This window comes from Urocitellus parryii, chromosome 8 (assembly GCF_045843805.1).
Source record: "Urocitellus parryii isolate mUroPar1 chromosome 8, mUroPar1.hap1, whole genome shotgun sequence".
In the NCBI taxonomy this organism is placed as follows: Eukaryota; Metazoa; Chordata; class Mammalia; order Rodentia; family Sciuridae; genus Urocitellus; species Urocitellus parryii.
The window spans coordinates 17,578,431-17,594,587 of NC_135538.1; the positions used below are offsets into that span (position 1 = coordinate 17,578,431).

General features: G+C 42.7%; 1 protein-coding gene across 2 annotated transcripts in view; it reads right to left on the reverse strand.

The window, feature by feature from the left end:
* Sash1 (SAM and SH3 domain containing 1) overlaps positions 1-16,157 on the reverse strand; it is a 222,383-nt gene that overhangs the window by 62,216 nt on the left and 144,010 nt on the right. For both annotated transcript variants that reach the window (XM_077801791.1, XM_026401955.2), the window contains exons 5-6: positions 2,761-2,801; positions 263-349 (exon numbers count right to left, since the gene is read on the reverse strand). In XM_077801791.1, the coding sequence (XP_077657917.1) occupies positions 263-349; positions 2,761-2,801 (128 nt within the window). The remainder of the gene's footprint in view (positions 1-262; positions 350-2,760; positions 2,802-16,157) is intronic.

A 16,157-nucleotide genomic window follows, 5' to 3' on the forward strand; every position in this document is an offset into this window, starting at 1 on the left:
CTGTAAAAGGAGCAGACTGCTCACTAACCACTCCTGTTTCATTTTCTGAGTTGAAAAAAAAAAAAAAAGAAAATGACCCAGATGAAGGAAGTTAACAATAAGAATGTTAATCTTAAAGTTAACAATCAGAATGTCCGAAAAACTGACCATTTTACAGGCACATGCAATGTGTTATTTGAACTTTCAACGCCCATTTAGATTAGTACACAGGCTTGGTTTGGGAGCTAAAAGGACCTACTGTCCGCCAGCTGCATTACAGTACCTTTTGAAGTCTGTCTCATTATTCCTTTCTGGTTCTTTCGGAAGTTCTGCCAGAAATACTTATTCTTCTTCTTCCAATCTCCTTTTCCTTTAAAACAAGAAAAATGGAAGAAAAGGCACAGTAATAAATTCATTGATAGCAGAAGTAGCCTCTTCCTTGTCATTTCAAAGCTTCCAAAAAAAAGAGTTTTTCTCTTTCAGTTTGTGAATGACTGGGAAATGCTTATAAAGTTGTTTAAAAGAAATGCAAATTTCCTAGTAGCAAGAAATAGGGTAGGGTGAAGATGAGAAATAAAGAAACATCAAAAGGGCGGCAAAATGTGCATTCTTGTATCCGCTTTGATGTTTGTTTAACTAGTCTGCCTCATTCTGCCTTGTCTGTGGTTCCTTCAGTCGTAGCCACAATTATTTCCACTATACCACAAATAGGACACTCTAAGAAGTTGACTTTCTGTTGTTGTTATTTCTGTCGTTGATCTACACTTGTTTAATTTCTGTTATTCCAGATCGACTGAAGAGAACCGAATAGAATGGTTGGTAGTCCTGGGCTCAAGGGTCACTAGAGCTGGTTCCGGGGGCTTCAGCGTGGCTGTGCAGGGGTGGGGGAGGGGGACTCACAGACACTGACCCACACTGTTTCTCTCTGGTGTGTAGTTTGTTTGGGTCTAGCTATGGCATGGGTGGGGCATGATTCCCACCTCTCTGGCATTCAGGCCACTTGGCAACCTACCTACAGATTAGCCAGGGCACAGTGACAAGAAAAACACATTGCAATCCTGCTGTGACACCTCCCAGCTGGTCTCCCTCTAAATTCCCACCCTTCCCAGACTATTTTGGATGACTTATAAGTGAAAACAAATTCCTTGCCACAGATAGACACTTTTAATACTTGGTGGGGTCCTGATCATCAATCCTATGAAACACTTTTTATAAGTAAAGGGAAGCTGGGGGCAGAGGTGCCTGCGTATAATCCCAGAAACTTGGGAGGCTGAGGCAGGTGGATTGCAAGTTCAAGACCAGCCTCAGCAACTAAGTAAGGCCCCAAGCAACTCAGCAAGACCCGGTCTCAAAATAAACAATAAAAAGGGCTGAGGATGAGGTTCAGTGGTTAGGCGCCCCTGGGTTCAATCCCTGGTATTAAAAAACAAAACAAAACAAAACAAAACAAAAAAACAAACGAGGGAGTAAGATGAAAGGGTAGAGCAGTCCTATATTCTTTAAAAATAAGAGGCAGTGGCAGCAGTGATATCTGCCATTGTGCTGATGTGGCAAACTCGGGAGCATCAGCTCCGACACTGTTTGGTGCCTGTCTGGTTGCTCTGTGGCCACTGGAAAAAGGACAAAGTGGTGGCTTTGCACAGTCTAGACTGGTGGTTCCCAGCAAAGTGATTCTTGGAGCAAACATGTGGGAAACCCGTCCACGGTGCTCCCAGGCTTGCAGGGTGTCATTTTTCAAGACAGGGGCCCTCATTTAAGATCGGACAACCCCAGAGCCATGGGAATGAAACTGGAGCCCTTCAGCCCTAGATAGCCTCTGCATGCAAACCTTAAAGGCACGTTTCAGGGTCCCTGCTGCCCTTGGGCAACACACTAAAAAAGTGCAGCAACGAAGGGTTAAAGCAGAGTGACTGTCACTTATTCAAGCCTTTCTCAGGTACCTTGAGAATATAATGCATTTCTTTGAGCTATATTCCCCACTTCTTCCATTCTCATGTTTCTGAAATAGAGATACATCTCCAAAAAAAAAAAAAAAAAGAATATTAGTTTATATTTATTCAGCACTTACTATATCCGGGCACTTTGCCATCTAACGAGTGCATCTCGTTTAAGACTCACTTACAGGATGCATCATGTTATCATTCCCATTGAGGAGAAAACTGAGGCCTGGGAGGTGACTCAAGTCCAGCGGCACAAGTTGAGCACTTAGGTCACTCTTAGCCACCCACCCCCCAGCTCTGACAAAAATCAAGAGTGGGTTTTCTAATCTAGAATATATAAAATACCTAATGCCTTAAATGCATACTTCTGAGTCCAAAAATTATAAATTGAAGAATTTACCCTAAAAACATTATCAAGGATAGAGATTCAAGGAATTTTATACCAGCATCATTTGTCTGCGGAAACAACTTAAATGTCCAGCCAAGAAGATAATGGTTATTTAACTATGACATATCCAATACCATGCAGACTTATAACTTTTACTGCAAAGGTGCTCATAATTTTCAGTTTTTCAAAACTCTAAAACAGTATTAGAATATAAGTCTACTTGTTTAAAAACAAACTCTACACTATGGAAGAAGGTGGGAAGGGAAAGAGAGAGAGGGAGAAGAGGAGAAGAGAAGAGACAGAGGAAGAAAAAGGTTGCGTATCAAAATCTTAACTGTTTACTTCTGGGTAGAAGGATTTTTTGTGGTTTTTTGTAGTTTCACAAGTCTTTATTTTCTATAAAATATGAAAATAAAATAAATAAATATTTAAACCAAGAAAAGTGGTACTGACCTACAGAGCCGTCTTCTGAGTTTGATTTATGAAGAGGGTGCCTAAAAGAGAAAGACAAATCAGATTACCAAGGAGCACTGCTTTGAGAAGCGAACTGAAGACCCTTCTAGCTAGTGGAACCCAGCACCCATATCACCCAACACAGCCAGGAACACTTGGGTGGTTTAAGTATGATGTAGTCCCAAAAGCTCCTGGGTTAGACAATGCAAGAAGGTTTAGAGGTGAAATGTCTGGGCTCTGAGAGCCTTAACCCAATCAGTGAATAAATCCCTTGATAGGGATATATATTAACTGGGTGGTAACAGAAGGTAGGTAGAGTGTGGTTGGAGGAGGTGGGTCCTGGGGGCCTGCCTTTGGGATGGCAAGTGGAGTTCCCTCCTCCTCCTCCCCCTCCTCCCCCTCCTCCTCCTCCCCCTCCTCCTCCTCCCCCTCCTCCTCCCCCTCCTCCTCCTCCTCCCCCTCCTCCTCCTCCTCCTCCTCCCCCTCCCCCTCCTCCTCCTCCTCCCCCTCCCCCTCCTCCCCCTCCCCCTCCTCCTCCTCCTCCTCCTCCTCCTCCTCCTCCTCCTCCTCCTCCTTCTTCTTGTGGCTTTATTCCCAACTGCTTTCTTCTGCCACACCATTCCACCATGATGTTCGACTCACCTTGAGCCCCAAAGAATGGATTTGGCTATCTAAGGACTGAGACCTCTGAAACTGTGAATCCCCCGGTAAATATTTTCTTCTCTAATTGTCTCATCAGGTCTTTTGATCACAGCAGCGAAAGAGCTGACTAAAACCACATTCTGAGAGGATCTTTACCACTCGCCTTTCCCACCCATCTGCTGGATTCCTAGGAACAGATTCCAGTACCATTTGCCAACATTTACTAAAGACTCACTCCAGAACAAGGCTAGAGTAAATGAAGAGGGCAGACCCCACTAGAAGATCACTGAAGTCCCCTCCATTGCTGCGAACTATTAACTACAAGAAGCGTCACTGCCACTGGGACTTCTCTTGGGCCCGTGGAAAAGAAAAAAAGCACATAATCATGAAACTGTCAACTTGGCACCACGTGGGCTGCCTGGTCCAGCAGGTGAGTGGAGTGGAAGGAAAGCTACGGGGTGGGGTGGGAGGAGGGTGAGGAGATCATCAATGGGAGACGGATGCCAGACAGAGGAGGCAGCCAGCACAGAGCTCCTCCAGTTGGTGGCTGCCAACTGGCAACTGCAAGATCCATCTTGCCAGATCTTCCAAGTTCAAAAGACAAGCCAGAAACCTGCATTTTCAGATGTTTCATTTTTAAGTGATAGCAAATACTTCAATGTTTCTAGAAAATGGGTCCAATTAAGCAACACATGTCTGGGCACCAGATTTGGCCCCACGCGCTATCCTACAGCCTGACTGCCAGTTTGTGACGGCTGACATGGGTGAACCCAAATGACCTGAAAAGTACACACGACCTAACACCAGTGGAGTAAGCATTTCCCTAGAAAATACTTAAATACCAATTTTAAGCAGAAAGGCAGGAAAGCAAAAGAAAGTTAAGGTTAGTTGTGTCAAAAAGCGACCAGTAGAAATCGGAGCAGAATCTTTCATTTGGTGAGTCCAAAGGCCCAAGAGCAAGTTCAGAGTCTATAGGCTTGATGAGAAGGAAATTTTGAAAGAAAGAGGCTGAGCAGAAGTTTAGCACTCAAGGGACTCACACCTGAATCTGCACTGCAAATTCACTGCCAGAAAGGAACATGAAGTGGTGTCTAACAAAACAGTGTAGTTAGAGTGCAAAGGCTTCATTCAGAAGACGAGTCTTCTGAAACCTGTTACACTGAGAAAATTAGAGAAGCAGAACATCCAGATTATCTTTCAGGGACCTGCCTCTCACTTATAAGGAGTATAAGGTGACCACAGAAGGGGACAGGAGCTTTTCTTGTTCAGGGCCACCTGCCATGCTCCACCATTTCTAATGCAGCCCACTATGCAGGCTGATGGCTATGGGTGTAAGTCTGCAAACATCACCCTGCTCCAGTCCGCGAGAACAGAAATGTTCTTGACCAGCACAAAAATCTGAAGATGTCTACCATGAACTAGATGAGAGTAGGAGCTGAGAAGAGACAGGGGAGAAACACCTGCAGGGGAGAAGCACTTCTCTTCCTCTAATTTTCTCAGTGCTTCACTTACAAGAGTAAGGCTGAATTCTAGCTATTTCCCCTTATTACCATGCAGCCAACACAGAAAATATAATGGAAACCTACTTTGTTGTCAAATTGTGCCAAAATGTAAATCACAAAGTCTACTTTTGTTCCTTCTATCCTGGCAAAAATGAAATGCCATAAACATACAGAGACTTTTTAAAGAGACTTTTAAGAGGTTGCCGTTTCAAATTATAAATCATTCAGCCAAAATGGATTGAATGATATCACAAGTAAGGTGCATGGGTGCCTATGAAGAAATGGACTCTCAAGCTAGGGAAGGGGGTGGACATGAACAAAGATGCACATGAAGGAAGAGAAGAAGGGGAAGCGGGAGGGGGGATAAGGAGGGGAAAGAGGGGAAAGAGGGAGGAGGAGGAGGATGCCCCATGTTCAAGGTACGAAAGGCAGCTAAGACTAAGAAGTTGGCCAATTGGTTGGGGACTAAGGAAAGAAATTTCAAAGAAAAATGTTTAAACTGTTTGGACTCATACATTAAAAAAATTAAAAATTACTCCAGCATTTTGAAACTTGGTCACATGTATCAGTCCCCCTTTCTTCAATGGGCCATAATCTATCAGTCAGTTTAAATGACCACTTAAAGCAAAGGACGCCAAACATCTATATTTATGCTTATTCTGAGGACTAGGAAAGTACTGACCTAATTGATAAGGACCAAGTATATCAAATTCCCCAGATCTAGAGGAAACCAGCTAACTATGTAATACATTAGAAATATGTACAAACTTCTTTTTTTTGATACAAACATTTTCATGGGAAAATAGTCTACAGAAACACTACTTTCCTTAAGCCCTTTGCTGATTTAGAATAATAAATCTTATCAAGTTGTCAGAAACTTTCCCAGTCACTTAATGTAAATCCCAATTTGACAGAAAACTCTGGTCTCTAGAAGTTAAGGAAGTGACTCATGGAGGGCTGGGGGATGTGGCTCAGCGGTAGAACACTTGCCTGGCATGCATGAGGCCCTGGGTTTGATCCCCAGCCCCAAAAAGAAAAGGAAAGAAGGAAAGAGGCTGAGCGTGGTAGTGCACATCTGTAATCCCAGCAGCTTGAGGGGTTGAGGCAGAAGAATTGCGAGTTCAAAGCCTGCCTCAGCAATTTAGCAAGGCCCTAAGCAACCAGTGAAAACCTGTCTCTAACTAACATACAAAAAGGACTCAGGATGTGGCTCAGTGGTTAAGCGCCTCTGGATTCAATCACTGGTACCAAAAAGAAAAAGAAAAAGAAAAGAAAAGAAAACAGAAAAAACAAAACAACCCCCCCACCCCGCCCAGGACATGACCCAAGGTCCATGGTACTTGGCAGTCACCAGGAATTGTGTCAAGGAAACCTACTGCAGTCCCATTGTAGAAAGTCCTATCCAGTCCTTTTTCTGAATAAAATGTATTTAAAATTATCTCAATTCTTTGCTTAAAAAAATCAAATGTTCATCTCTGTTTTTCCAACCCATTTTTCACTATTTCTACCAGACACCATAAAATATGTTAAAACTTATGCTTGGGGGCTGGGGCTGTGGCTCAAGCGGTAGCATGCTTGCCTGGCATGCGCATGGCGCTGGGTTCGATCCTCAGCACCACATACAAATAAAGATGTTGTGTCAGCCAAAAGCTACAAAATAAATATTAAAAGATTCCCTCTCTCTTTCTTAAAAAAAAACTTATGCTGCAAAAAGCTCTCACTACTATACAGCTATAACAAAATACAACAGTATCTTTCTCTCTAAAATGCTGATTTACAATGTTTTATTATTTTTATTTACTTTCTTTAAATTATGATGCATTTTGAATAATTTTATCTTCAGGTTTGGTCTTGTCCACATCGCTTGCGTTTCCCAAGAATACCAGCAGATGGCACTGTAGTGTCTTTATTAGTGTTGCAGTTGGTGAGTGGAATTTTGTTTTTAAAATTTCACAACTTCCACAACCTACATACTGGTCAGAGAATAACAAGCTAATGTTTCCCAAGTGTGAGGCTCCTCAACTCATCCATTTTCAAAGGAGAAAAATTACACTGTATGAATTTTGACACAGTGAATTCTAACTGTAAACAGAAGTTGGCAGAGAAGGGATCCAAGATGCCAGCTCCTTTCTCCTTGACACGGATTATAAAATTCATCCAGCAGGAGCCAAAATCAATGATGTAACCAGGTTTCAAACTTGGGTGGTGGCAGGTAGAAGAAGTCATTTACTGATTTCCCAATGGAAGAAATTAATGCTTAGATGTCAGCTCCAAAGAGGCCTCCTGGCAGAACGTCCTTCTTCCAGTCAGATGCTGAGCCTCAGCATAGCAGGCACTGGAGGACGGTTTGTGGGCTTTTTGGATCAATCCCTTTCATTGTTAATGGAGTAAAAAGGATGAGAACTTCAGTAGGGTTTCAATAACCAGGAAACAATGATTAACATTCTGTTGCACTTTGAAAACCTACGTTAAGTATTTGACAATCATTAGTATTGCCTTTAAAGTCTCAGGACTGAGCCTTAGCAAATCCCTTCTCACCAGTAACTACTATTAGAACCCCAAACTGCTGAAGTGTGAATATTTTTTTGTAAAGACATCTCAATTACTTGAGATGTTTCTGAAGGCAAAATTCACTTAAGAAAATTCCTTAATTAAGGAATTGTTAATTAGATCAAAAAATCAACTGAAAGGCCAGCATCCTCAGAACTTCTGTGATGGTTTGGATTTGAGGTATCCTCCAAAAAGCTCCTGTAACAATGCAGGAATGTTCTGAAGTGAAATGACGAGATTATGAAAGCTGTAATGTCATCAGTGGATTCATCCATTTGACAGATTCAACTGGATTACTAAATGGTCACTGTAGGCAGGTGGGGCGTGGCTGGAGGAACTAGGTCACTGCGGGTGTGCCCTCGGAGATTATAGGTCTCGTCCTGACTCCTCTCTCTGCTTCCTGGCCACCATGAGTGAAGCAGCTTTCCTCCACCACATCTCACATCCGATGACCCAGAGCAGTGGAGTCTGCTGACCATAAAACAGTGGGCTCAAAAGAAAAGTTTTCCTCCTCTGAATTGTTCTTGTCAGGTATTTTAGTCATAGGGATGAAGAAAAGACCAACATAACACTTCAATCTTTAACAGTTTCTTTGTCAGGTTGCTTTGTTCAGCCATTTTCATGATTTCATCCAATAAAAATTAATTCACCTCCCAGTGTGCGTGGGCATCCTCTGAAGCACTGAGAACATAGCAGTGAACCAGACAGGTAAGAATGGTGCCCTGGAGCCTGGATGAGAGACAGGAGGAGGACAGGAGGACACAGGCAAGGAGTGGGGAGAAGAACGGGTGGGATGGACAAAGAAGGCCTCCCTGAAGAGGTGGCTGTTGAGCAGAGGCCCAGGGGATGGAGTGACCAGGGGAAGACCCGTGGGTAACGGCAGGAGAGGAAACCAAGAGGTCTGCTCTGGACATGTGAAGTTAGAGGGCTTGGTAAACCTCCCTGTGGAGATACGAAAGGGATAATGGGCTGCGAGAGTCTAGAGCTGGAGGTAAGAAACTGGAAGCCACTCAAACATTTAAAGTGATGAAGCCAACTGAAGAGAAGCATGATGGAAACCGAGTCCTGGGCAGCCCAGCTTTTAGGAGTCTGAAAGAGAAGGCCAGGCCAGGTAAGGAGACCTGGGGAGAGTGGCCCAGAGGAGAGGGAAGATCAAGGAGTGTGCTTTCCCCTTCTCTGGATGGAATAATCTTCAACTTGATTTTACAAAAAGTTCTGTTGCTGTCCTAAACTCACCATGCAGGCTCCACCCAGGTTGCTGGTTTCTTTTCTACTGATTTCTGTTGCTTTAGAGCAGAGATCCTCATAAAACCAGAGAGAGGACCAATCACAGGTCAAATGAAATTCTTTATACTCATATGAAATGTCATCTCCAAACTCAATGCTGTTATGGATCCTCCAACGACAGAGTGGGATTATCCCTGAGTAATGGCCTATCTGGGGTCACAGAGCTGGGTGGGGGTATAATGACCCTCTCTCTTGTCCGTGCCAAGCTCTTTCTCACTCATACAATAGATCTCACATTGCATGCCCTCACACACGCCCCTTTTCTGATTTCTGGGATGGACTGAAAGGGCACGCAGTACATATTGGCCCTGCTCTTGTGTCAATTACTAGAAGAATGCTCAGAAGAACTCACTGAGATAAAACATTTTCAACACCAAATCTGAACGCGTCTGTGGATTTATTCTAACAAAGCACCTCGAGAATACTTCTCAGGAGTTGGTTGTATTGCTTTTGCATGATCCTCTGGTCTGCCTGTGGAAGGAAAGGAGGAGGCCAAAACAAAAACAAAACAAAAAGAGAACGCTCATTCTTCTTCTTATGTCTATTTAAATAAAAATAGTCTAAAGTGCATCCAGCCAAAGACGGACAACTCTATCTCGTTTTCCCACATGGAGCCTGGCACACCAGAGAGTGCAATGAATGCCCAAGCGGAAAGAAATTTCTAAAACAGACTTCACATTTGGGCTTTGATGGGTTGTTCAAAAACTTTACTATAACTAAAGCAAACTAAATAAATATATAAAATAAGAAAAGCAGTTATAAGCTCATTTCTAAGTGAGGAACATATGTTAAATGTTACTGGAAAACCTAAACTTAAAGGGATTTTTATGATTCCATAATCTTGAGTCGCAGGAAATAAACTTCTCTATTAGTTTATTTCCTGCTGAATTTTGAATCAGGGCTCTTGCTATGTCTGGCCCTTTTCCTACACCAGCCCACCTGCCAAGCAGCCCCAAAGCCAGTAGCTCTTCCTCAAGATGTGGGGGATGTTCTCCGTGCTATCCAATTGTGCACAGGCAAGGGGAGGTGCAAGAAGGTAAAAAGGTGGAGGGGACTGTAAGAAGATAATATTTTCTTTTTTGTGTTCTATGTAAGTATGAGCATGCATATTCATATTTTGCTTATTAAGTGACAAATGATTTTAAGTAAAATATTCCTTAATTTGATATTATCCTTGGATTATTAAAGATATCTTCATCATATGGTCTGGTTTCTTCTACTTCAGAAATAAACATGAAATGAAATTCAGTTAATGCTTTTCTACCATCTGCCATAAAAATTCAAAGGTCACCCTTTCTTTAGCTGCAGGGCTAGGACTCAGGTGATGTAAGAAAGATACGAGGTCCCAGGCCATATGAGGTGTCACTCTCAGGGTCAGGTGGGTACAAGAACAAATGCTTCCTTCAATTCTGTGTCCTTAGCACCTCTCTTACTTTATCCCTGACCTGGCCTTGCATGGCCAATAGGAGGTGGGTTTCATGTCCGTGACATAATTCAGTTTGCAAATTCACTGGCTGAGAATGAAAGTAATTCTAGTGCCAAAATCTGGCATATTGTGAGGACTCCATGAATATTTAGTATCAATGAAACACTGGTGACATTTTGTCAACTGGGTCAAAACACTCTCGAGATATGCAGTTTTTTTCTTTCATTTCACGCTCTATTCCCAGTCAAGGCTTTCTGGCTTTTGCTTACAAGGTCGCTTTCATAAAACATCAACACAGGTGTCTGCAGTCCCAAACCCAAGGGCATGGCCCTGCCCAGCCCAGGCCAAGAGCCTATACACTCTGAAGTCAAGTAGACCTGGGGAAAGGCCAGTATTGCCATATCTAAGCCTTGGGCCTCTGGATGTGTGGGAGAGATGACAAAACTGGACCTGCTTACTGGACTGTGCATTGGGGAATGTAAAGAGCCCAATAGTGCCCAGTACCTGGTAAACATCACCTCTCTATAGGACTCCCTCATTTCACGAAGCATTACCACCACACCTCTCCTATCTTACACTCTAAGTACTTCCAAACCACTGAGGATTCACCTTTAGAATTTTAACATTAACTTCGCTCAAATAATAAATAATGTGGATGGCTACCATGATTTTCCTCCCTCTTCTCAAAGTTTTTACCAACAATTCATGCTTTATGTAGCATTACCAAAAAAAAAAAAAAAAAAAGAAAAAAATACACACAATGACTGCACAAGATGTCAATCCGTCTTTATGCAATCTATTTTCAGCATATTATTACTTCATTTGCTTCTCTCCTTTTGTCTTCCTTAAGCAGTATTTAGTTTAATATAACACAGTATATTTAGTTTAGCACAGTATATGATAATTTCTTTTAATTGATGCTGAATGGTTTTTCAATACAGACACTTCTTGTAGGGAATGGCTTGGGTCTATCAATTATGTAAAATTAACCGTCCAAAAGAAATGGGAGGTTTTTCAGGAATTGGAAGTGTATATATCCTCTCAAAACTATAATATTACCCCAAAATTCTGTTTTCTAGATGGCTTTTATCACATGGTATGAATTCTTGCATTTGAACAATGCTAAAAAGACACTGAGAAGTTTGAAATAGTCATGTGTTTGGGCATTTTAAACTTTTTTATCCTATCTTCATTTAATATCTTTGGTTTAAAATCGCCATCAAAACCACATTGGGTTAGCCTACTCCTTACATATAAGTTATGTCAAAAAGGCATCTTGCTGTGGGCGGGGGGAAGGAGGAGAATGGTACTGCCAATTTCGAAGTGCACCTGTCAGGCTGACAACAATCATCTTTGCTCTCCTCACCCCTGCTAATTGTAGTGACATAGGGAAATGCCAGGAAACGAAACATGATCTTGCCTCTGCAAACGCAGTCAGTCCCCTTTTGGTTTGCATTTGTTAGAGATCAATGGCAGCAGACTGGTATCTCTACATGTGAATAATGTCTCAAATGTTGGCACAAGGCCTGCCCCCCAGGAAATGGCACAGCACAGATAAGGCTCAGAATATGAGTTCTGCAACTCAAAAATCTTAACACCAAAAAAAAAACCCCAAGTAACCCAATCAATAAATAGGCCAAGGAACTGGGCAGATACTTCTCAGAAGATGATATACAATCAATCAACAAATATATGAAAAAATGTTCACTATTTCCAGCAATTAGAAAAATGCAAATCAAAACCACTCTAAGATTTCATCTCACCCCACTCAGAATGGCAATTATTAAGAATACAAACAACAATAAGTGTTGGTGAGGATGTGGGGGGAAAGGCACCCTCATACATTACTGGTGGGCCTGCAAATTGGTGCAGCCAATATGGAAAGCAGTATGGAGATTCCTTGGAAAACTGGGAATGGAACCACCGTTTGACCCAGGCAGCTATCCTACTCCCCAGCTTATACCCAAAGGACTCAAAATCAGTATACTACTATAAAACATCAATGTTTATAGCAGCACAATTCAGAATAACTAAATTGTGGAACCAACCTAGATACCCTGCAGTAGATGAATGGATAAAAAAAAAATGTGGTATATATATACCATGGAATATTACTCAGCATTAAAAGAGAATAAAATCTTGGCATTTGCAAGTAAATGGATGGAGTTGAGAATATAATGCTAAGTGAAGTAAGCCAATCCCCAAAAACCAAATGCTGAAATGTTTTCTCTGATATAAGGAGGCTGATTCATAATGGGGATGGGGGGGCGGGGCAGCATGGGAGGAATAGACAAACTATAGATAGGGCAAAGGGAAAGGAGGAGAAAGGACAGAGCATGGGAGTAAGAAAGACAGTGGGGTGAGATGGACATCATTACCCTAGGTACATGTATGAAGACAGGAATGGTGTGACTCTACTTTGCATACAACCACAGATATGAAAAATTGTGCTCTATATATGTAATATGAATTGAAACACATTCTACTGTCATATGTAACAAATTAGAATAAACAATTTTAAAAAATAAAATTAAATTAAAAAGAATGTGGGTTCTACAGGCTAAATGCCAGTGTTCAAAGCCAGGCCCTACCCCTTACTGATTAGTAACCTTGGGCAAGTTACTGAGGCCCACTGGATCCCAGTTTACTGATATGCAAAATAGAGACAATGTTATCCATGGCATAGGTTTTCCAGAGGTTTCTGTGAGTTCTGACTTGCACTGTACTCAGAACATCCTTGCACATGCTAAGCACTAAAAATAAATAAAACAAGATAAAATAAAGTATGTTCTTATTACTGGCCTTTTCTTTCAACCAGCTCTACCTAGGAATCAAACTCTCTAACTCCTTCTCAAAATGCACTTCAGCTTCTCAGCATGCGAGGGTTGGTTCTCTGGCTCCTAACGGGTGGCCAACAAGCCCTCTGAGCCAAAACAGGGCTCCAACGCTGCTGAATCTGAAAATCCCTCACAAAGGTGCTCTGAAAGAGGGCTGTGTCCTTCTATTCACCAGTTGATAACTTGTCCTGAAACTTAATGATGGAGGTTACTGGCAGAAATTGAAGTTTCATGTCTGAGAAGCAGCCAAGTGCAATCCCCCCACAGTAGAGACCGTGGCCTGGTTATTTCTGGGCCATGGCCTCACTTAGGCCAGGACTACAGGAGTGTTAAGAAGGGAGAGAGGAACATGCTCCCAGATGTGGGTTCTGGGGAGGAGAAGCAAACTGGGACAGGCATGGTCTCAGTCAGTCATCCTTTGAAGTTTCCAGAGACCTCTAGGGAATCTTCTCTTGTCCACATGGGCCCTACCTTCCACGTGTGGCCTCAAGGGTCTGAACTAAACCAGAAGTTGATATAGGCAGTATGGATGCCAGCCTTTGATGCCAATTACACTATGGATGGTAATAGCATGTGTCCCAGCACTGAGAAGGTCTAAAGTCCTTCCCAACCCTCTCTGCAGAACACCCCCATGACATACTAGAGGGCCCACAGTATCTTCAGAAGGCAATATATACAAGAATCAGTAACTGATCAGTCTCATATAAGAACGAGCAATGATAACTTATTATCTGCTTGGCAGAAGTAATGAACTTCTATGCAGTGGGAACCGCACACCACATGGTCCACACCATCCAGGAGATTACCTTCATCAGGTGGACTTTCATGACAAGCTCCAAGGCTAGAACCACTGAGCCAGCTGTCTCCCATCTCAATACCCATCTTCCTTTCTGACTCACAGCACCCAGATTTCATTTGGGATGGTAGTGTGCCCTGTTAAAGTACTCACTTCCCCAAACTCTCTTGCAGCTAGGAGAGGCTACGTGTCAGGCCCTGGCAGAGAAGAAATACTAGAACTTTCTAGTGGGGTGTTTCTGAGAAAGTTAGTGCTTCCATGATGAAAAGGTCTGACTGACTATACACATCCTTTGTCCTTTGCTCTTCTTCTTTGTTCTACCAGAAACATGGACAGGATACCCAAGCAGTCATCACCTTATCATGCTAAGGATGGTGCAGTGGGAGAGGGGATGATTCCTTGGCCTACAGCACCAGCTTTGGGACCCCTGACTCTAGTCTCTTTGCTATTTGAGAACATGCCCCCATTTGTCTAAATGCTGAAGTCAAGTATCAGTGGTATGCAAGAGACCCCATGACCCTGATGAAGAGACTGAGACTCTAAGTGTTTTATCTGGAGTCACACAATCAACATAGTAGTCTTCTCTTTACCTGTGGTTTTGTTTTTCCAGTTTCAGTTACCCATGGCTAACTGGAGTTCAAAAATATTAAATGGAAAATTCTAGAAATAAACAATTTAGGCTGGGAATGTAGCTCGGTGGTAAAGTGCTTGCTGAGCAATGCTCAGGCTCTGGATTCAATTCCCAACGCCACAAAAGCAGCCTTTCATTACAGCATATTGGTATGACTGATGTATTTATTAATAGTTATTGTGGTTAATCTCTTCTTCCTGTGTCTAATTTATAAACTGAACTTTATCATAAGTATTTATGTATTAAAAAAAATCATACTACATATAGGGTTGAATACTCTGTGTTTTCAGGCATCAACAGAATGTCTTAGAATATGTCTCCCCCAGAGAAGAGGGGGCTAGCATAGCTGGAAGTCACAGAGCTGGGGCTTTAACTCAGCTCTTCAGACACATAACCCAGTGTTTTTCCCAGTAAAACCTGGGCTCTGTGAAGACAAGGGCCTCACCAGCCAGGTAAAATTGTGAGCCCGAAGCTAAAACACTGCATATTTTCTCTAATTACTAGTGTGAAAGTACAATTCAGGTTTGTAGCTTGGCTGCTGGAGTCTGCAGCCCCAGGTAGAACTGACTTTTGATCATTCCTCAACAGGCATAGAAATTAAAGTATAAAAACATGGAAAGGACCCTGTATTTCTTCTGTTCATTCTGGTTTGGGTGAAACCAGTAATCACCAACGCTTTCATTTAATCCTTCCATGCGAATTTTAGATTTGGGTCTTTACATCTTCTCCTCTTACTCTTAATTGTTTTTATTTTTATTATAATGATTAATTATATTAATCGTACAAATTAATGGGTTTGTAACATTTCCAGTGGGTTTTTTTTACCTTAAGAAAAAGCAAAATGAAGTAAGACGGGGCATTGACATTCTTTTCACCACACAAACTAGTTTTTACAAAATGAGAAAAAAATGATAAATAACTTCATAGGAGCTTATGCAGTGTCCTTTTGAAAAACACCTTCAGGCTGGGGATATAGCTCAGTGGTAGAGCATTTGCCTAGCATATACAAAGCTCTGGGTTCAACCCCCAATACTGGAAAAAGAAAATTTTGCTTACTTTTTTTTTTGGCTACTTATTCTGTATCTGGAACAAAATGATTCCTTCCCTCTGTTTCCATTTTTAAATGTTTTGCCTATGTGCAATAAATATGTGATCCCAAACAGGCTTTCCTGCAAAGAAACATGGCTCAGGACTAAGGCCAGATGGGGGGACAGGGACATTCCATGTGCCTCTCTGGAAGGCCACTTTGCTATCAGTGTGCGTGGGGCTGACACATGGACGCCCACACTGGTTCAGGGAGAGCAGGGTAAGGGGTCCCAGCAGAGGCTGGGCGGGGAGCAAGCTGGCTCCTGGCATTCTCATTAAATTCATATGACCCTACAGAGAAAGCGGGGCTGCAGGGGCTGGCCCTTACCAGGCAGTGAGAGAAGGAGAGGGGAGGAAAAGAGGTTCCTTTCAATGATCTCCTCCATACGTTTCCATGGCGATGGCTCCGGAAGCTGGTCAGAACTTTCTCAGTAGAAACAAACAGCGGCTCTCATTCACCCTCGCCAGGCCCGCTGGCCACACTGGCCGCTTGTGCAGTCTGGGCACAGAGGACCCCAGGGAGGGCCATGGGGGCTGCTGAGCCTTTCTTCTGTCAGCTGCTCTCAGGGACAGCAGGGGAGTCATGAAGCCGCCTCCGAAGGCCAGACCTGGAGGTGCTTTGGTATGGAGGGCACTGCCT